The sequence below is a fragment of the Antechinus flavipes genome, chromosome X (assembly GCF_016432865.1).
Source record: "Antechinus flavipes isolate AdamAnt ecotype Samford, QLD, Australia chromosome X, AdamAnt_v2, whole genome shotgun sequence".
NCBI lineage: Eukaryota > Metazoa > Chordata > Mammalia > Dasyuromorphia > Dasyuridae > Antechinus > Antechinus flavipes.
This window is the reverse complement of record NC_067404.1, coordinates 64,069,161-64,091,673: the sequence shown is the minus strand read 5'-3', so window position 1 is coordinate 64,091,673 and position 22,513 is coordinate 64,069,161. Positions and strand designations below refer to the sequence as shown.

The window sequence follows — 22,513 nt, the reverse complement described above, 5'->3', positions numbered from 1 at the left end:
AATCCATCCAATGGTGTTTTGACTCACTGGTGTAGCCAGTGCTATTTGTGGAGGCAAAGCTCTTCTTCTCATTCATTTTGTAGTGATTCACAGAGCCTTTCTTCTTTTTGCAAACAAGATGACTGTTATCAACTTATCTTACCAGATTGTTTTCTGGGACTGCCAGTACAAATGAAGGCACGCCAAACAATGCATTCATGGGAAACTGGCTTGATTCATGGAGTAGGAGGAGGCACACTTTGTTCTGGGTCCAAGTAGAATAGGGAAGAGAGTATAGGAATGTTCGTGTGGGAACCGGAGGGTCAGGGCCAAGATGAATGTGCAGGAATCCTGGGGGAAGTGGAGTTGTTCTTTTCTAATATGACAGATTCCTTGTTATCGCTTTTGAGATTCTCTATTTTGGGGTAGCGTAGCATGATTCAGAGGTCAGGGAGACTTCTAGATTTATGACTTTGTGGCAAATCTCTTAGTCCATTGTATCACTTGGATTCATTTCTGCTTTAGACACTTCCCAGCTGGATACTTTCTGGGAAGTCACTTAGCCTTTCTAAATTGAGCTCAGTTTCCCCATCTGCTCAATCTGGGGTTAGGTAATCTTGGGTGAATTGTACTTTAGGCAGCTGTGTAAATAACTTAGAACAATCATAAACAAATAGTTACTTAAATGAGTAAATAACTTAAAATCTCTCAGTACAATTCTTCCTCTATAAAATGATTGAATAATGTCACAGGGTGCGGCACACCCAATCGCACAAAAAATTAGAATCCATTTTATCCATTATGGATTGTCTCCCCAGTGATGGCATCCGGTAACCAAACATTCCAGAAAGCTATATCTTTTGAATTTAATATTCTTCTGGGGCAAAATACCAATCAGACCTCAGTCTGGAGAATTAAAACCTGGAGTACAGTGTGGTGGAGAAAAACACTCACACAGGTTCTTGTGTGTAGAACTACAACCTGAAATACATTGTAGTGAAAAAAGACACACCCAGGTTCTTGTCTAGAGAACTAAAACTTAAGGTACTGTGTGGTGAAAAAAACCATTCACACAAATTCTTGTCTGGAGAATTAAAATTTTAGGTACTGCGTGATGGAGAGACACTCACCCAGGTTCTGGTCTGCAGAACTAAAATCTAAGGTACAGTTTGGTGAAACAATAAACTGACGCAGGTTCGTGTGTAGATAATAAAAACCTGAGGAACTGTGTGGTGAAACAAGACACTCACCAAGGTTGTTGAGTGGAGAATTAAAACATGAGGTACTTTGTGGTAAAAAAAAAAAAAAAAAGACACTCACCCAGGTTCTTGTTTGGAGGACTAAAACCTGAGGTACTCTGTTTTAAAAAAAGACATCCACCCAGGTTCCTCTGTGGAGAATTAAAACCTGAGGTACTGTGTGGTGAAACAAGACACTCACCCAGGTTGTTGAGTAGAGAAGAAAAACTTGAGGTGCTGCGTATTGAAGAAAGATACTAACCTATATTCTTTTGTGACAAACAAAAACCTGAGGTACAGTGTGGTGAAAAAAGACACTCACGCAGGATCTTGTGTGGAGAACTAAAACTTATGGTACTTTGTGGTGAAAAAAAGAAATTCACCCAGGTTCTTGTGTGGAAAAGAAAAACTTGAGGTATTTTGTGGTGAAAAAAGACACACCCAGGTTCTTGTCTGGAGAACTAAAATTTATGGTACTTTGTGGTGAAAAAAAGAAATTCACACAGGTTCTTGTGTGGAGAATTAAAACATGAGGTACTTTGTGATGAAAAAAAGACACTACCCCAGGTTCTTGTGTGGATAATTAAAACCTGAGGTAGTGTGTTTTGAAACAAGACACTCACCCAGGTTGTCGAGTGAAGAACTAAGACTTGAGGTGCTGTGTAGTGAAAAAAGACACTCACCTAAGTTGTTGAGTGGGAACTAAGACTTGAGGTGCTGTATAGTGAAGAGAGATACAATCCTAGGTTTTTGTGTGGAGAAGAAAAATTTGAGGTGCTATGTGCTAAAACAAGACATTCACCCAGGTTCCTGTGTGGAGAATTAAAACATGAGGTACTTTGTGGTGAAAAAAAGACACTACCCCAGGTTCTTGTGTAGATAATTAAAACCTGAGGTACTGTGTGGTGAAAGAAGACACTCACCGAGGTTCTTGTATGGAGAACTAAAACTTATGGTACTTTGTGGTGAAAAGAGACACACTCAGGTTCTTGTGTGGAGAACTAAAAATTATGGTACTTTGTGGTGAAAAAAAGAATTTCACCCAGGTTCTTTAGTGGAGAATTAAAACTTGAGGTACACTGTTGTGAAAAAGACATTAACCTTGGTTCTTGTATGGAGAATAAAAATTTGGGGTACTGTTTGGTGAAAAAAGATACTCACTTAGGTTGTTGAGAGGAGAACTAAGACTTGAGGTGTTGTGTAGAGAAGAGAGATACTATCCTAGGTTCTTGTGTGGAGAAGAAAAACTTGAGGTTCTGTGTGCTAAAACAAGACATTCACCCAGTTTCTTGTGTGGAGAATTGAAACATGAGGTACTTTGTGGTGAAAAAAGACACTCACCCAGGTTCTTGTGTGGAGGCCTAAAACCTGAGCTACTCTGTGGTAAAACAAGACATCCACCCAGGTTCTTGTGTGGAGAATTAAAACATGAGATACTTTGTGATGAAAAAAAGACACTATCCCAGGTTCTTATGTGGATAATTAACAACTGAGGTACTGTGTGGTGAAACAAGATACTCACCCAGGTTGTTGAGTGGAGAACTAAGACTTGAGGTGTTGTGTAGAGAAGAGAGATACTATCCTAGGTTCTTGTGTGGAGAAGAAAAAACTTGAGGTTCTATTTGGTAAAACAAGACTTTCACTCAGTTTCCTGGTTGGAGAATTAAAACATGAGGTACTTTATGATGAAAAAAAGACACTATCCCAGGTTCTTGTGTGGAGAATTAAAACTTGAGGTCCATTGTTGTGAAAAAGACATTAGCCTTGGTTCTTGTGTAGAGGACAAAATCTTGAGGTGCTGTGTGCTAAAACAAGACATTCACCCAGGTTCCTGTGTGGAGAATTAAAACATGAGATACTTTGTGGTGAAAAAAGACACTATCCCAGGTTTTTGTGTAGATAATTAAAACCTGAGGTACTGTGTGGTGAAACAAGCCACTCACCAAGGTTCTTGTGTGGAGAACTAAAACTTATGGTACTTTGTGGTGAAAAAAGACACACTCAGGTTCTTGTCTGGAAAACTAAAACTTATGGTACTTTGTGGTGAAAAAAAGAATTTCACCCAGGTTCTTTTGTGGAGAATTAAAACTGTTGTGAAAAAGACATTAACCTTGGTTCTTGTATGGAGAACAAAAACTTGGGGTACTGTTTGGTGAAAAAAGATACTCACTTAGGTTGTTGAGAGGAGAACTAAGACTTGAGGTGTTGTGTAGAGAAGAGAGATACTATCCTAGGTTCTTGTGTGGAGAAGAAAAACTTGAGGTTCTGTGTGCTAAAACAAGACATTCACCCAGGTCCTGTGTGGAGAATTAAAACATGAGTTACTTTGTGGTGAAAAAACACACTCACCCAGGTTCTTGTGTGGAGGACTAAAACCTGAGCTACTCTATAGTAAAACAAGACATCCACCAGGGTTCCTTTGTGGAGAATTAAAACATAAGGTACTTTGTGGTGAAAAAAAGATACTCACCCAGGTCCTTGGGTGGAAAACAAAAACTTGAGGTATTTTGTGGTGAAAAAAGACTCACCCAGGTTCTTGTCTGGAGAACTAAAACTTATGGTACTTTGTGGTGAAAAAAAGAAATTCACTCAGGTTCTTGTCTGGAGAATTAAAACTTGAGGTACATTGTTGTGAAAAAGACACTAACCTTGGTTCTTATGTGGAAAACAAAAACTTAAGGTACTGTGTGGTGAAAAAAGACGCTAACCTAGGTTCTAATGGAGAATAAAAATGTAAAGTAAGGAGAATAGAAATGTGGAGAAAGAAACTCACCCAGGTTCTGTTCTAGAAAAATAAAACCTGAGGTACTTTGTGATGAAAAAAGACACTAACCCAGCCTAAAAAAATAAAACCTGAGGAACTTTTAGGTCAAAAAAGACACTCACCCACATTCTTGTCTGGAGAGCTAAATCCTAAGATACTGTGTTGAAAAAAGGCACTCTCCCAAGTTCTTGCGTGAAGACCTAAATCCTGAGATACTGTGGTAAAAAAAAAAAAAAAGACACTTAACCAGGTTTTTGTATGTAGAATTAAAACCTGAGGTATTCTGTGATGCAAAATGACACTAACCAAGGTTCTTGTGTGGAGAACTAAAAGTTGAGGTACATTGTGGTGAACAAAGACACCTAGATTCTTGTGTGAAGAATTCAAACCTGAGGAATGCTTTGGTGAAAAACACATTCACCTAACTTCCTTTCTGCAGAACTAAAACCTGAGGTACTTTGTGGTGGAAAAAAGAAACTCACATAAGTTCTTTTCTGGAGAACTAAATCCTGAAGTACTTTGTGGGGAAAAAGACATTCAATCAGGTTCTTGTGTGGTGAATTCAAACTTGAGGTACTTTGTGGTAAAAAAAAAAAAAAAAGACACTAACCAAAATTCATGTGGGGAAAACTAAAACCTTAGGTGCTGCGTGTGATGGAGCAGGCAGTCACCCAGGTTCTAATCTGGATAACTAAAACCTAAGGTACATGGGGGTGGAGAAAGACACTCATTGAGGCTCTTGTCTCAAAAATGAAAACTTGATGTACTTTGTAGTGGAAAAAAAGACACTAACCCAAAAAAGTATTTTTAGGATACTTGTCTGGAGACTTAAACTTGAGGTATTTTGTGGTGAAAAAAAGATACTCACCCAGGTTCTTGTGTGTAGAAATAAAACCTGAGGTACTGTGTGGTGAAAAAAGACACTCACCTTAGTTGTTGAGTGGGAACTAAGACTTGAGGTGTTGTGTAGTGAAGAGAGATACTATCCTAGGTTCTGGTGTGGAGAAGAAAAACTTGAGGTTCTGTGTGCTAAAACAAGACTTTCACCCAGGTTCCTGTGCGGAGAATTAAAACATGAGGTACTTTGTGGTGAAAAAGAGACATTATCCCAGGTTCTTGTGTAGATAATTAAAACCTGAGGTACTCTGTGGTGAAACAAGACATTCAATCAGATTGTCTTGTGGAGAATTAACATTTGAGGTACTTTGTTTGGGGAAAAAGGACAGTAACCCAGGTTCTTGTGTAGAGAAATAAAACGTGAGGTACTCTGTGGTAGAGAAAGACATTCCCCCAGTTCTTGTCTGGAGAACTAAAACCTGAGCAACTTTGTGATGAAAAAAGACACCCAGGTTGTTGGGTGGAGAACTAAAACTTGAGGTGCTGTGTGGTGAAAAAAGACACTCACCCAAATTCTTGTCTGGAGAACTACAAGTTGAGGTACTCTTTGGTGAAAAAAGACACTCACCCAAATTCTTGTCTGGAGAACTACAAGTTGAGGTACTCTTTGGTGAAAAAAGACACTCACCCAGGTTCTTGTCAGGAGAACCTAAACCTGAGGTGCTGTGTGGTGGAGAAAGACACTAACCGAGTTTCTTGTTGCTGTTCTGTTATTCAGTTTCTTTATCTGTTTAAAAAAATGAAAAGGAAAAAGAGGGTTGTGTCAACAAGGAACGTTACTTCCAGGTCTTACCCTCCATGGTTCTCTTGGCAAAGATGTTGTAATCACTAACGGGCCCTGCCCTTTCTAGTGTTCCTTCCAAACAGTATACAAAGTATCCTAAAAAATACTTTAGTCATTTTATCATACTCGGGCTCTGGAATGTTCTTTCCCTGCCATACTCCGTTTAACACTTCAACACTGAGGCTTTTACGGTATTGTTATTACCCTACAATAGGAGAGAGTAAAGTAAGGAGGGACGAAGTGATTTACCCAGCTTCAAACAGTTTACCAGGCCTGAGACTGAATATGAACTTCGGCGTTGCTCACTCCAGGTCCTCCTACTCTCTATACAGCAACCAACTAGCTGCTGGGCTTGCAGTGTAGAGCTAGGTTCGAAATTACCTCACCAACCGCGAACTACGATCCCCATAAGGAACCGCGTTGCCGTCCTTGGCCGCGGAGGAAAAAGTTAGACGTCATTTCCGGAAACTCGTGTCAGCTGACTCTTCCCCTCTCAAGATGGCCGACAAACTCCCTTCGGAGTTCGATGTGGTGGTGATAGGAACCGGTATGTAAAGCTTCAGGACTTGACCTCGGGCAGGTCGTGACTTCTGGCCGGGCGGTGGGCCTCGGAGTCTGACGAGGGCTTTCAGGGCTTCTCCGGTGTGACCGAGGCGGGGCTGGGGCTAACTGCTTCAGGAGCCTGGCCCGATTCGGAAGTCCGAACCCGGGATGTTGGGGTTCTGGACTGAGGTGGGCGGCTGTGGCGCCGCCCCGGTCGGGGCTAGGGGGGCTCATGTTGAGAGGTTCCGCTTGGCCTCCCCTCGTAGGCTGCATTCCGGGGACTTTGCCCACTCTTTCTCCCTCCCTCCCCGTTCTGGCAGTTCTCAGGTACTCGATTCCTTCAAGCAGGCGTTCAGGAGCTGCTTTGTACTCCCCCAGATTGCCAACTGCTGGGGCAGGGAGCCCTTAGGTCTTTGGATGCTCGTTGGAAGCGAAATGCCGGGGTGGGGGACGGATGGTTGTAGACAGCCCCGACTTTTTATTTATTTTTTTTTTAACTTGAAGTTCACTTTCCCACCTGTCCGAGAATTACTGTTCTCCAAGTCCATTAAAACATTTTGTTTTCCCGCCAGTCCGCTCACTGCCAAGTTTTCTGAGAACAGGTTTGAATGATGGGCATTCCTTATCTGTGATTTGTCTGCCTTGTTATATTATTTCACGCATCAATAAGATGCTCATTGAGGAAGAAGAGAACTTTGGCTGTATGTGGGGGGAACAACTTGATATTTTCTTTCCTTTAGAAATGCGAGTATGCTAATGACGTCTCAGTCCTTCTGAAGGATATGCAGAATGGGACTATCTCACAGCCAACATGCTTAGAGATGAGAGAAACCCCTAGGATGCTTTATTTCCCTGATTCTGGCAATATGCACATGGTCTTTTCAGGGTTAAAGTGAATGAAGTTTCATGGGACATTTCTCTAAGAAGACAACTTAATGTGGGTTCATTACTGCAGTAATGCATTGCGTATTTCCAGTGAATAGATGTTATGTGAAAGCCGAGTGCAATTAGTGTTCACTTTGGAGAAGATGAAGGGACGAGATGAAAAACATGGAAACCCTTCTAAAATTTCCCTTTCATTCTGCCTAGTTTGTCCTGAAAAGTGAAAACAGATTCAATTTAGTTTGTCGTATTATTATTTTTTTTACTTCTCTGTGTTTTTTTAAGTTGCCAAAATCATTATAAGGTTTTTGTTCTTCTGTTTCAGGTTAACACCTTAGACTCATTAATTCTTGTAATTATCTAATGCTCATTCTTGGGATAAACATTTTGTGTAATGATGTAATTGATGTTATGGAACTTTTCCTGTGTTGAATCTGTGGAAATTGAATTCTGGTGGTGGGAATATGCCATAATTGATAATGGAATATTATCACAGGAAGAATCTGGTATCACAGGAAGAAGCTATTCCTGCTTGTATGGGAAGAATTTATTTAATATCCTTTTAAATTTCACATTCAGCCATACATTTTAAAATTTCTCTTAATAAAGACATTTTGATTCTATTGGGGACACTGAATTCTTTTAGGCTCTAAGAACTTGCTATTTATTAGGTGTTATAGCAGTTCAAATGAACACTTGTAAAGATGGGCTTACATTTTAATATTAAAAAGTCCAATTTGGTTTGTTAATTTAATTGAAATGATTTGGCTTTATTTTGAATGTAACTTGTGAAAGAACTTTGTGGAATTCATTTTCCATTACTGAGTGCATTAGTTGAATGAATCCTAGAAAAAGCAGCATTTTTATTTAACACATTAATCACAAATATAGCAGAAGCTTAGAGTGTAGCGAGATGCAATATTTCTTTTTGGAAATTTAGTGCATGAAAATGTCATCAAGAAGCCATTTATTTTTATGAGATAAAGTCATCTGTGAGTCTTTTTAAAAATTCTGTTGATCTTGGTTAATTTTTGTTGGACCATATTAGAAGGAGAATTTTCTTTGGAAATTATGTTTTTAAACTGAAACAATTTTGTGTGCATCCTTTTAAATTAAACCCATTCCCCCTCACAGAAATGCAGCTAGTGCACTGAGTTTCCAAGTGGAAACTAATAAAATAATTTTTAAATAGAGGTAAAATAGAGAAGACAGTGAAAACATAAAAGGAAGCAGCCACTTTTCTCATTAGGAAGAAATGGGTTGTCTGACTTCAAGGTACTTATAGAGAGAAGAGGGCCTTTGGGGCCACTTTTTTCATTCCCTTCCCCCTCGTGTTAATGCATGTTTTGTGGGGTATAGGAAAGAATTCTGGGTTAGAGGTCAAACATACAGGTATAATATTGGCTCATAACAATCTCAGCTATGTAGAAAACAGCTAGGAACTCTAAATGGAAGCAAGCAGGGGCTTGGAGTAGCCAAAAGACATTCATTTATTCAATAAGTAGGTGCATTACTTTCCCTAAAACCTTACTTTATTGCTTCTTTGTGACGTGGAGGTTCTCAAAGACTGTGATGGTTTAACTCCAAGCTGTGACAAGGATCTATTAAGTTGGGAAGTCTCAGAATAGAAGAGAGATGACAGACTTTATATCTGTTATCCAAAGACCACTTCAACTAATTTTTGAGAGGCTCAACATCATGTTGATAAATGTTCCAGTCACTAAGTCACTAAATTTTCCAGTCTCCTAAATCCATCTCTTTAGTCAGAGAGGGATTGTCATTTTTGTTATTACAGGGATCACATACACTGTAGTGGTTCTCAAACTTTTGTTTTCAGTATCTTTATCCTATTAAAAATTATTGAGGATCTCTCCAAAGCGGTTTTATTTATCTGGGTTATATTTATAGACATTTACCATATTGGAAAGAAAAACTATTTTTGAATTTGTAGACCCTCTAAAAAGGTTTCAGAGATCCCCAGGATTCTCTAGACCATACTTTGAGAACCACTGACGTACAGCAACAAAAGTCACTGATGTTGAGATCCAAATAGATGACAGAAACCTTGATATCGAGCAACTTCAAAACAAATGCTAAAAAGGATAGCTAGAAGGGTGACACAAAGGTGAAAATAATACAGACATAGAAAGGAGGAGAGCACATTCTGCTCAAGACTCTTAAGTCGTTAATCTACATGAAGTAGATTTGAAAAAAAAATTTTTGATTGTGATTGTTAACTCAATCTGTGATCTTTGATAAATGATGGTAAATGAAGAGATGCAAATATTGTCTAAGTTTGAAAAAGAAGAAAGATGAGTCTGCAGCTATGAACCCATTGGCTTGACTTATATTTCTTACAGAGTCCTAGAACATATTAAAAGAATTGTTAGTGAACCTCTTACAAAGTCAGAGTAGCTTTTTCAAGAAGAGGATCTTGTTAACCTCAGGGTTTTTATATTGGTAGATGAAGAGGAAATACTGTCGACATTTTTCCAGATGTTAGCCACATCTCTCATGCTGTTTTGGACTGAATGGATTGATGTCAGTTGGATGATAATACAGTAAAGCACATCCAGAACTAGTTAAATGGCCATGCCCAAGATTTGATGGTCCTTAAAAGCTGATTTCTAGTAGAGTCCTAGACTTTTGCTTTTGGCCCTCTGCTATTCTGACCATATTCCAAACCTCTGAGACCTATAAGCTTCCCTTGTAGCAGGCTGCTTCTGTTTTAGACATGTTCTCTGCTTTTGCCTTTTCTTGAAAGCTTTCCCAAATTTGTTTTGTCATCTTAATCTCAAGTGTCTCTGAGCATAGGACATCCGAGCTGGGACACCATCAGATTTATAGTCACAGGGTTTGAGTTTGAATCCTTTTTCTGCCACATTACTTTGTGTAGTAATAAAATTCACATTGATGGTGCTTCATTATCTCATCACTGAACCTCTCCAAATCTCATTTTTGTCATTTATAACATTGGGAGGTTGGACTATGTGATTTTTAAGGTCCCTTCTGTTTCCCACTCTGTAATTCTGTGATCCCCTCTTTGTAAAACCCAAAATTGCTTTGGCATGTGGACGAGAGGAAGAATCCAGCCATCCCACTCATCAACTAGGAAGAGAAGAAGAAAGTTTGGTGGAACCCGGGTATGCCAAGGTGGAAGACAACCTCACCAAAAGATCATTGTTGACTATGCCCCTTTTGTCCCCACATACTTAATTCTTTCTTCTGTGACCCCTGAAGACCATCACATTATGCTCTTGCAACAGATGTAGATGCATCCTTTACCCTTTCCACCCTATCCCGTTGCCTAGTGTTTCTCCATGCCTCTGACCCAAGGTGTTTGGCTTATGGCTTTGGGCTTTCATTTGTGTGTGTGTGTGTGTGTGTATGTGTGTGTGTGTGCGCGTGTGTGTTAAAATGTGTCATAATAAAGGCCTGTTGCTTTCCTGGCCTGTCTGACTCATTTGTGAAAAACTTCAAGTCCTAAAACTTTGAGAAGGGCTGGATATAGATAGCTCTTTATTACAGTTCTCAATGATTTGGCTCTAGGGATAGATGGCATACTTATCAGATATACAGAGGACAAATTCAGGAAGGCCTAGTTGACACATTAGTTGGCCATGAGGACATAATGATATCCTGACAGGTTCTTAGATTTGGCGTCAAACATTTACCATCTCAAGTTCAAGATGGAGAAGAGTCTTCTGGTCATACAGTTGATCTGAAAGAAATGAGAGGTTTTTACTCAACTGAAATCTGAATATAAGATGAAAGCTACCATGAGTCAATGATACCCCATGATGATCCCGGAATAAGTTGGTGATAGCCCAACTGTACTCCTTTCTGGTCACATCATCTCTGTTCAAGTCTAGGTGCCTTTATTAGGAAGGACATTGATCAATGAGACCATGATGAGGACAGTAACTGAGTGTCAAAGGACCTCAATATCATGCCATCCAAGGCTCAGCTGAAAGAATTGGGGATATTTAGCTTGAGGGAGAGAAGCTAATCAGGCTCTTAAAAAGAGTTGGCATGTAAAAGGGGCATTTGATTTGGACTTTTTGGCTATAGACGGCAGAACTAGAAGCAGAAGTGCAAGCTGCCATTAGGAAGCTCTTTGTAGCAACTAGAGATGTCCCAGAGTGGAGTATGCCATCTTAGGAGGTAGCGGATTCTTTTTTGCTGGAAGAACATTTGGTGGGGATGTTGTAAAGGGTCCAGGTTGAAAAAGAAGGTTCTTTTCCTTTCAACTTTTCTAATTATATAAGGTTCCCATAAAAGGCTTGGAAAGATTTGGGAGGGGGAAAATGACTTGGGTGGTGAGAGGATGGGAAAAATAGGTACCAGGATGTCTATGTGCTAAAGTTTTCCTTTGCTTCATTGATTGAGAAACTCTACCAACTTCATTCGTGCTTTAGGAACTTGCTCTTCTAACACACAAGAGGTTCTTATCCCTTAGTTTTAGCATGTACTAAAAACAGCAAACTAAAAGGTGTATCATGTATTGATGTAAACCAAGCTGACAACATGGGAGAGGACAAAAAGTCAAAGAAAAAAGGTCTAACTCTTAACACCCAGCAGATTTTGACCATTTTGCATAGGGACAAATTTGCCCCCTCTCCTCCCCCCCACCCTTCTGCTTTATAGTCTTCTTCTTGGCCATCACTGAATGATTAGCCTGACAGTCTGACAGTTGAGGTAGGAAGACTAGGACTGAAAGACACAAGTTCTAGCCTTTCCTCTGCCTCTAATGAGCTGGATGCCTTGAATCAAATAATTGAGATTTTCTGGACTCCTTCTCTGGAAAATGGGGAATTAACACTCAGTGCTTTTAGCTTTCAGACTCTGTGACTTGGTATCTGTAATCATGATCCTGAATCATCATGGAAAGGTCAGATTTTCTCCTCTATGAAAGTGTGAGAAACTTTTTTTAAAAAGATTTTTCTGAAATTCACAAAATGCAATTAATAGCATTTATGTACACATTTAAGGCTTGCAAAGTAGAGATGTTTATCTTTAAACCATCCTGGGAGATAGGTGCTCTTATTCTCATTTTACAGTTGAGGAAACAGCCCAGTAGGTTAAGTGATTTGCTTAGGATTACACAGCTAGCTTCTGTAGGAGCCTGGATTTAAACTCGTGTCTTCCTGACTCCAGACCTATTTCTCTGTCCATTGTATCACTTCTATTGAAAATAAAGTATCTAAGTTGCAAATAGAAGTCCAGTTCTTTGGCTCTCAGTCTATCCCTTTGCAGTGGGAAGGTCTGCAACATTGTGATTAGATCATTAACATTCTAAGACCAATGGCTTTGGAATTGAGATGAACTTCCAGAGACATCCTCTTCTCTTTCTTACTTTAGGCAAATCTTTTTACTTCCTGATGTCTCAGTGTCCTCATATGTAAAATGGAAGAGTTGGAGTAGATGAAATCCTATGGCCAATCATATTCCCCTAGGCCTTTATACCCAGACCCCTACCCCCCTATTTTGCAGTCTAGGGAGTGTTAACCCAATGACCATCACGACGGGAAGCAATGAGGAAGATAATGCGTCTTTCTGGTTGACTCTTTTAATGTGTCTTCCCATTTTTTTCTACACAGATGTCATGATAATACTCCCTTGAGCCGCTTTTAAGACCCATGTGCCCCATCACCTTACCCCTCTTCCATGACTGCAGTGTGTTAAATAAAGCTAGATTTGAATCCTTTATCTGCTACTTCCTGTCTATATGACCTTGGGAAAGTGATGTCACTTCTCTGGACCTCAGTTTCCTCCCCTGCAAAATAAGGGGATTATATTAGATGACTTCTGAGGTTTCATTGTCCAGTTGCCTATTGGCAAGGGGTTACTGACCTCCTTGTAGGTTGGTGGAGTTGCTCAAGTGTCTGATTCATCTTCCCTTGGCCAAGAGGGAGAAGCTCTTTCTTACCACACTGCTCTCCTGTGATCTCATTTGGGGGCTGAAGCATTTTCTTTTTCTTCTTCTTTTTTTTTAAATTTATTTTTTATAGCTTTTTATTTACAAGATGTATGCATGGGTAATTTTTCAGCATTGACCCTTGAAAAACCTGTTCCAACTTTTCCCCTCCTTCCCCCCATCCCCTCCCCTAGATGGCAGGTAGACCAATACATGTTAAATATGTTAAAGTATAGATACATTTCCTGCTGAAGCCTTCCATTGTGTCATGCTGACTAGCTAGGGTTATTTATCCTTTGTTTTGCCTACAGGTTTGGAACATGTTTACCTTTTATCTTATTTGGGATTTTTGCCTTGTCAGTGTAAGGGATGGTGAAGGAGCTAAGGAAAGCCTTCAAATGTGCTGCTTCTGTGAAAATTGCTTTGCAATTCTTCAGCCATTTATTGATGGGGATGTATGGCTTGTGCTGTCAATATCTGGAAAGGCAAAGAGAGTTATCTAACTCTGGAGCAGAGACTCTGAGAGAAGCCAGCTCCATCCTGTAAATCATAAGTTTAACCCAATCCCTCAGAGAGGGCTGCATCTGTTACTAAAGTTCCCTCTGTAGCAGGAGTTTCAGCTCCCTAGCCTCATGTCATTTTCTCATTTTCTCCAGTGTTCTCATGATGTTTTGGATAACCCAGGCTTTAGCAATTAAAATCAAATACTGCTGCTCACTCTCACATTCTCATGTTTAACATAAACTCCCAATACACAGAAATAATTATAATTCCATATAATTGACCTGTTACTCATGCCAAATCATCTGTTTTCCAATTTCCATGCAAGGTTTTTTAAACTGAAACTCTGGAATGTTCCTGATGTGTTTACGAATGATTTGGAAAGTGCTATCCGTCTTTTAAAATGTTGCTGGTGCCTGTTCACGTTTTACAGATCACAGAGGGGCTTGAGACACAAAAGATTTTATAATTGTCTGACAGCAAAGGTATGATGTTTAAAGTTCAAAGGTGTAATGTTTCAATTTTCATTCTATCACAATATAATTGCACCAATGTCATTATATTGGAACTTATTTTTTAAAAATCTGATCACAAGGATAGCATACAGAAGAAAAACCTAAGTGACAACTTGGCCATTAGGTTGTTGGTGGTAGTTTTATTGGGGAAAAAATTATTTTTTTCTAGTTACATGTAAAAATGATTTTTAACATTTGGTTTTTTAAAATTTTGAGTTCCAAATTCTCTCCCTCCTTCCTTCTTCTACCCTCTCATTGACAGGGCAAGCAATTTGATGTAAGTTATATATGTACAGTCCTGCAAAACATTTCCATATTAGTCATGTTGTAAAAGAAAACACAATTCTTCCCTCCCCTCCCCATAAAGAAAGTAAAGAATAATATGCTTCATTCTGCATTTAGATCCAGCAGTTCTTTCTTTGGAAGTAGATAGCATTTTTCATCATACGTCCTTTGCGATTGCCTTGGATCTTTATATTGTTAAGAATAGCTAAGTCATTCACAATTGATCATTATGCAGTTTTGCTGTTACTCTGTAAGATATTCTCCTGGTTCTGCTCACTTCCATTTGCATCAGTTCATGTAAATTCAGGTATTTGTGAAAGCATCCTGCTTGTCATTTCATATAGTACGATAATATTTCATCAAAATCATTTACCACAAATTGTTCACTCCTTCTCCAATTGATCGGCGTCTTCTCAACTTCTTAATTCTTCACCACAACAAAAAGAGTTGCTAGATATATTTTTGTACATATAGGTCCTTTTCTTTTTTTTTTTCCTAATCTTTTTGGAATATAGACTTAGTAGTGGTATTGATGGGGCAAAGGATATACACAGTTCGATAGCCCTTTGAACATTGTTTTTACATTTTTCTAATTAAAATTGATTTAGAGCATTTTCATATGATTATAGATAACTTTGCTTTCTTCATCTGAAAACTTCCTGTTCATATCCTTTGACTGTTTATCAAGTGGGGAAATGCCTTATATTCTTATAGATTTGACTCAGTTCTCCATATATTTTTCTCTATATATCTGAGAAATGAAGTCTTTATTAGAGAAACTTGTTGTCAATCCCCTTCCCCTGTTTTTTACTTTACTTCTAATCTTTGCTACATTGGTTTTCTTTATATAAAGCCTCTTTAATGTAATCAAACTTATCCATTTTACATCCTCTAATATTCTCTAGCTCTTATTTGGTCATGACTTCTTCCCTTATCCACAAATCTAACAGATAAATTATTCTGTGTTTCCCTAATTTGCTTATCATCTTACCCTTTGTGTCTAAAGCATGCACCCTTTTTGACCTTGTATTGGTATACAGCATGAGATATAATTTCTGTCAAATTGTTTTCTAGTTTTCTCAACAGTTTTTCTCAAATAGTGAGTTCTTGTCCCCAAAGCTGGGATCTTTGTGTTTATTAAATAACAGATTACTGTGGTCATTATCTACTGAATATAGTGTACTCAATCTATTCAATTAATCTACCATTCTGTTTCTTATCCAACAGTAGATTGTTTTGACGATTAGTGCTTTGTAATACTGTTTGAAATCTGATAAGGCTAGGGCACTTTTGTTCACATTTTTGTTTTCATTAATTCATTTGATATTTTTGACTGGATAAATTTTTTGTTATATTTTTCTGGCTCTGTAAAATTTTTAGATGATTTGATTTGTATGGCACTTAATAAGTAAGTTGATTTAGATAAAAGAGTCATTTTTGTCATATTGGTTCAGCTTAGCCACAGGCAATGAATATTTCTCCAGTTGTTCACCTTTTTATTTCTGTTAAAAGTGTTTTGTAGTTGTGTTTTTATAGTTACTGAGTTTGTTTTAGCAGGTAGACGCCTGAGTAGCTTATATTATCTACAATTTTTTAAAATGGAATTTCTCCTTCCATCTCTTACTCTGGACTTTGTTAGTAACATATATATATATATATATATATATATATATATATATATATATATATAAATAAATATAACAAGTGGTTATGAGAAAATGCTTTGGAAACCTTAAAGTGGATGGTAGTATATGAATAGTAGTAGCTATTGGACAGAAGAATTTGTAGTAGAAATGAACCTTTTTTTTTTTAAGAGAACAATTTAATAGTTTATTAAATGGAGAGATTTACTGGGACCAAATCACCTATGTTTGGTCCCAGGGCTGAAGGAGATTGTCCTCTCAAAGAATCCAGCCCTGAATATCAGACCGCAAGACTCTTTTATAGGATAACAAGAACAATGACATAATGGGGGAGATACCTGGATGGAGATAACCTAATGGGGGGAGGCACCTAGGATGACATAATGGAGGGACATAGACACCTAAGATGACATAAGTGGAGAGGTTACTGATATTCTCATGATGTCTAAAATGGATAGACCTTTATCCAGTCAAACATTAAGAAGGAATGATTATAGCCTAAAGATATAAAACCTTTATCTCATCAAACATTAAGAGGGAAAGATTTATAACCTGAGGCAGAGTAACTAAGTGGGACAATTAGGGAAACTGGGTCAGGACATCAAAAGGGAACTGTGGCGCTACATTCCACATACACTCTCTTCTAAACTATTCAAATCCTTGAATTACCTTCCTCTAGAAGGTCTTAGCACCATGATTTTGACCAACCCTATGCAAAGTAAATAGACCAAATAAAATTCAGAATAAACCTAGAACAATGCAAGGACTTATGGCAAGGTCACGTCGCTCCCTGATAACCCCAGAGTTAATCAGCAATACACAAAGTTCCTAATTGCAATCAGGTACATATAGTTTTAAGAGGCTCTTCGCCAGAAAGTAAGTAGTGATGAAATAAACAAAGACTTACCTGAGCCAGGGTGCAGTTTTTGCTGATTTGCCCCTCTGTGCCTTGGGCAATGGTTCACAAAAGTCCAGTCTGGGGATGCCTGGGAGTCCCAGAGACTCTTTCAGGTGATCATTGGGGCCAAATCTATTTTCATAATAATTGTAAGATGTTAATTTTTCATGTGATATACAACCCCACATGAATAAAAAGCCTTTGGGAATCTTCCTGAACATTTTAAGCGTGTAAAGAGGTTCTGAGACCATAAAAGTTTGAGAACTGTTGGTCTACGAGAATCACTTTCATTATTTGGTATTGTTGTATCTGGAATGATTGATGGTAGACTGCTCCTGTAGTACTCTTCAAGATGATCCTTATAATTTAACAGATCTTCCACACTGTTCTCCCATCTTTCCTCTCTAATCCTTAAATAATCTGCTGTTGTACTGCTCTAATGGTTTTCTTTAGTAATAGATCTAGCCATCATTCATCTGTTCAAACATCTTCTTTGGAATTTTGTTGCTTCCTACATAAAGTTCAGATCCCTCTGCCCATAATTCAGGCTCTTCCACAGTATGATGCTGTTCTCTCCACTCATTATTGACTCCAGCCAAATGCTGCTGCTTGCTTTCTTTCTGATTGTGTTGGAGTACTCTCTCCTATTTACCTGTTGAATTCCTGCCTAGTTTTTAAAATCTAACTCACATCCTGCCTCCTCCAGGGAAGCTTCCCTGTCCCTCTTCTCCAAAGTGGATAATAAATAACTTTTCTTTTTAGCCCCAAATGAGTTCATATATGTAAACTGGTTTGCAAAGCTTAAATGTTTTTCTTGTTCTTATTATAATATGATGAATAGTTCATCTGTGTTTATGTCTTATTCTCAAGGAGGGTAACTCGCCTTGTCAGGAAGAGCTGTCACATCCTCCATCAGTGTCTTCATCTGTACAATGGGGATAGTAGTAGAACCTGTGTCACAAGCTTATGTGATGTTCAAATAACATATATAAAATGTTTTGCAAACCTTAAAGCACTATATAACTATTATGCAATTTGATTGTTTCCTTACCAGATTGCTAAGAACAGCACCTGGTACCTAGTAAGCACTTAATAAGTGCTTCTTGACGTGACTTGAGTTGTCTTATTTATCTTTGGTATTTCCCCTATGCTTAGCGTAGTGTTCTGCATTCAGTAGGCTCTTAATAAATGTTCAAGATCAAAAGTGAATTTCACACTTAATGTCATGGTCCCGTTATATGCCTTGCTGTCCATCTTTTTTGATGTGTAATCCCAGAATTCTAGAGGTAGAAAGGACCTCAGGGGCCTAGTAGTCCCACTCATGCTGTGAAAAGAATCTTGAGCGCCACTTGACTGATGAGCGGTCATCTAGTTTTTCCTTAAGGACTTCCAGGGGAGACCTCAGCCACCGCCACCCCTACACTCTCAGTCCTTTTCTCTTTTGGGTAGCTCTTATTGTTAGGAAGTTTTTTTTCGGGCATCAAGCCCAACAGAACTCTCCCCCCTCCCCCCACCCCCCCTCTTCATGCTGGACTTGTCACGGTACCTGGCTTCCTTTCCTGACTCAGTCACTTGCAAACTTGAGCAAGTGACCACTTCCCCAAGCCTTACCATCCTTATCACCCAAATTTCCATGCTGGTTGTCAAGTTTCTCCTTGATTTGGCTGATCCTCTCATGGCTCCTAGTTTTGCTTTCTGAAATCAAATGGAATGAGAGGAACATTGTCTATGGGAGAATCCTTTGAGACGAAACTTCCACAGTTCCTTCAGTTAGTATTCCTATGGAATGAATTTGAGGTCCTTTACCATCCTGTTTAACCTCCTCTGTTTGGGGTCGTTTGTCCATATCCTCCCTTAAAAGAGACACCTGGAATTGAACGTTCTATTCTAGCTGTGTTGTCCGATGTGGCCAAGAATTCAGAAAGACTGCTTTCTTTTTGTTTCTGGAAGCTTGCCTCTCAGTGTGGCTCTAGGTTGAGTAAACTTAAGAGACTTAACCATTTTCTTAAGAAATATGGCTTACCCGAGTAAGCTGCATGTAATTCTGACTGGACTCAACAAACAGGCTGATAGGTTGATTTAAAAGACTGATAATGTATGGATTTTTCTTTTAAAAGGAATTGGAGAACAATTCCTGGCTTTAGTTATTTCAGTGTGATTTTTTTTTTTTTAAATTAAAACACATACTAGAAATAATTAAACAATAGCCCGGCATTGATCCTTTTGAAAAAAAAAATTAAAAAATGAATAAATGGCTCTCTTGAACCCTTCGTCTTGATTTCTTGGGACAAGGCTCATCCTTCTGGAAATTCTGCTCCAGGAATTGTTTATTAGGAATCTGTGCCTACAGTGTGAATTTTATCCATAAAGTTGTCCCCCCAATTTTTTTATTCATAAATTTTTATCTATAAAGTTCTCTGAGGTACTTGAAGCTAATATTTAACTTTTTAATATGCAAAAAGCAAAATCTGGTTAGCCTGAAAGGGTTTTTGCCTAAGTAGGAGATGATAATTTTCTCCTGGCCTTTCTTGTTATCTTACTGTTTACCCTGCTTTGTTTTAAATTCACAGACAGAGGTAGCTGAAGATTAATTTGGAACAGGCTGAATTTTAGGTTTTCTTTATTTGTTTAACCAAAAAGGGAAAGAGGCTAGGGGGCTTTCTCCTGTAAGCTTAGAACGAGACTAAATTTAGATTACCTAGTTTGAAATACTGATTTATACACAATGTGCTCTCATAAATTTCAGTAGAATGTATTTGAAACTCAGCTTGTATGTTCTTAATGTACAATTTCCATATCGACTATGGTTTTGGTGATACTACTTTAGATCCTCTGGTGCATTTTGTATCTTTGAGGAGCATTTAATTCTTTTTATCCAGTGATTTTATTACATTTTGGAGATCAGTGCTCCATCTCATTCAGAAGCTTTTTTAACTTCATGACTTTCTGGATAATACAGTGAGGATCGTGTTTCTTGTGTGGCACATAAGTAAGGCATAGCCTTACCACAGAAATTGGCTTTCCCCATCACAGGTTAAATATTGTTAGTGTTTTAGGTGGGAGGAGACCTGGACTGGGATACCATTTGCCATAAAAAGATCATTTTAGCCATTCATACTGATAGAACATAAACATTATTTTTAAGAAAATTAAGCAGAATTAACTGTAGCCTGGCTGCCAGTTTCATTTCCTGGAATGGTAAAAGGGCTTTAGCAAATATTGGCATTACTGAATTAAACTTTCATTAAAAAAGTTTGAGGTAGTGTATTTTTTTTTTTTTAATAACTTAGAGGTCTGATAGAGATCACTAAAAAAAATGTGTTTCCCAAGGAATTATTTGATTTGATGGCTTCTCTTCACCTTTAGTCTTCTGAAATTCAGTAAAATTTGACTTTTGGTTCTTTAAGTTTATTAAGTCCCTTGCCCAAGAATATTGTTCACATTAGTGGCCCTGGGATTCACTCCCCTAGTTTTAAGACCTGATTTATGATTCTATAGTATCTTGAAGTCTATATTGTACTTCCTCAGTGATATATTGTACTTCTCAATGTACATTTTAGTCATTTTGTGATAACTGGTGAGTGAGATGTGAGCTTACTTAAATTTGGATGAACATTTTCCTTATTGTAATTATGGATTCTTTTTATTTTATCTTAGCAAAAAGAGACTATTTGTGTATGAAAGACCTACAGAAAGTAGGTGACTTGCCTAGGATCATACAACTAGTTAATGGCAGAGCTGGGGGTGGAACCAGATCTCTTGATTTGATCTAATGTTCTTTCCACTTGAAGTGTTGTTGTTTTTTTTTTTTTAATGACATTAAACATCAACAAACATGAACGTTTCTATTTACAAAGAACAGAAAGAGGATTGTATATGAAGCTGTGAATGACTCATAAATAGCTTGGTTTTTTAAAGTATATATTGAATTTAACACGATAGTTCTAACACTAACACATTGTCTTTGTCTCTTGAACTTTTTTGCTCTCATTCTACAGTTTTTAATGTTGTATTGATGTGTTTTTTCTTTTTTTCTTTCCCTTTTTTTGTGTCATCACTCTCCAATGCATTACTCTATCCTAAAAAATAAAAGCCCTATTTTGTTATCAGTAAATATAGTCATTTAAGGAAAGCAAGATAGATTAGCTTAGTAAAAGAGATTTATACTTTACTGTACCTGAAAATATGTGCCTCATTCTGTACCTGTAGGCCACCCCCTCTGCCAACAGCTAAAGAAGCACGATCCCTTGTGCCGAAGTCATGATCTATTGGTTGCTCCATAGATCAGTGGTTGGAAGTCTTTCAGAATTGTTTTTCTTTATTGTAGTTATGCATTATTCTCCTGGTTCTGTTTACTTCACTGTTCATCTCCAAAGCTCTTTCTTCTTTTCCATGAAACCCTTTAAGATTATAATAATAAAAGCTTGCTCTTATGTTGTGCTCCTCACAACCACCTTGAGAGATAGGTGTTATTATTATTATCCCCAAATTACAGTTGAAGAAACTGAGGCATTCAGAGGTTAGTGACTTGCTACGAGTCCTACAATTTGTAAGTTGCTGAGGTTGACTTTGAACTCAGGTTTTCCTTATTCCAAGCCCTATGCATTATTCTACTGCACCACCTTAGCTGCCTTAAATCATAAACTGTGGGCTTTGATACACTTATAAAATACTAGACTCTATTTCTCAAACTAGTGATTGGAACACAGGACCTGAAAAAAAAAAAGTTTTTCCCCTAATTTTAAACAATCGTTTGACTTCTGTTAGCACATGAAAGAGACACTTTTGGAATTTTTCTGACAGAAACATGGATGGCAATTATTTCGACAACTTTGCCTGCCTAGCCAAAAAATACCATTCCAACTCCCATATTACCTGCCTAACTAGAGGGGTACATAATCAGAAGTAAGCATGTGTTCCTTTCATTGTGTAATTGCCATGTTTCTTCACTCACTGGTTCTCATGGCATGTGGCTGTAAATCTTTTGTGACAGATTTTTCCCAAAATATTTACTGGTTTGATTCATTCAGTTGCTAGTTCTTGGAATCTTGGAATTTCTGGGACTTTTGGTTTTTGAGGGTAACGGGAGAGAATGTTTGAAGTCCTAAGGCCAGGTTGCTGGGACCGTTGGACAAGAAAGCCTCAAGGGATTGCAGATGTGAGCTGAATCAACCTTGGAGAGCTGTGGGCCACTTGGAAGATGATGAAGTCTCATTCCCTCGTTTTTACACGCAGCAAGCCAAGACTCAAAAAGGGGAAGTGGCTTGTTACAGTATCCCTATTCTAGGTCCCCCTGAGTTGTGGTCCAGCACCGGAAATGTCACATAGTATTCTTCATGTCTATAGAATTGGTATTAGAAAAGATCCAGAAGTGTTGTTTTTTTAAACTAATATTTAGCAAGTCAGTAAGTTAAGGGAACGTGTTTTTAACATATGAGGAATTAGAGAAGACCGTACAGTGGTTCCAAATAGTATTATGACTGAAAATAGTAAGTCACTTTAGTGAAATGAGTACATCCATCCAGAATATGCTGTATGAGGTACCAAAGTGATTGAAATTGTAGATACAATAGACTCAGCTGTTCACATCATATTTTTTGTGTCAGATTTAGTAGTTTTCTGTATCACTATTGTTCCAAGTCTTATTTTTACTTTTAAATAATGCCA

General features: G+C 38.1%; 1 protein-coding gene and 1 long non-coding RNA gene across 2 annotated transcripts in view; one reads left to right on the top strand and one right to left on the bottom strand.

The window, feature by feature from the left end:
- Positions 1-2,383: 2,383 nt before the first annotated feature.
- LOC127543048 (uncharacterized) lies at positions 2,384-4,191 on the bottom strand. The gene is made up of 4 exons (XR_007949120.1): positions 4,104-4,191; positions 3,388-3,514; positions 2,740-3,048; positions 2,384-2,505 (listed from the first exon to the last, which is right to left on the bottom strand). It is a non-coding gene; the product is annotated as an uncharacterized LOC127543048 (long non-coding RNA).
- A 1,950-nt stretch (positions 4,192-6,141) lies between these two features.
- Positions 6,142-22,513, top strand: part of CHM (CHM Rab escort protein) — a 188,420-nt gene continuing 172,048 nt past the window's right edge. Inside the window, exon 1 of the mRNA XM_051968719.1 lies at positions 6,142-6,209. Within this exon, the coding sequence (XP_051824679.1) occupies positions 6,161-6,209 (49 nt within the window). The 5' untranslated portion in view covers positions 6,142-6,160. The remainder of the gene's footprint in view (positions 6,210-22,513) is intronic.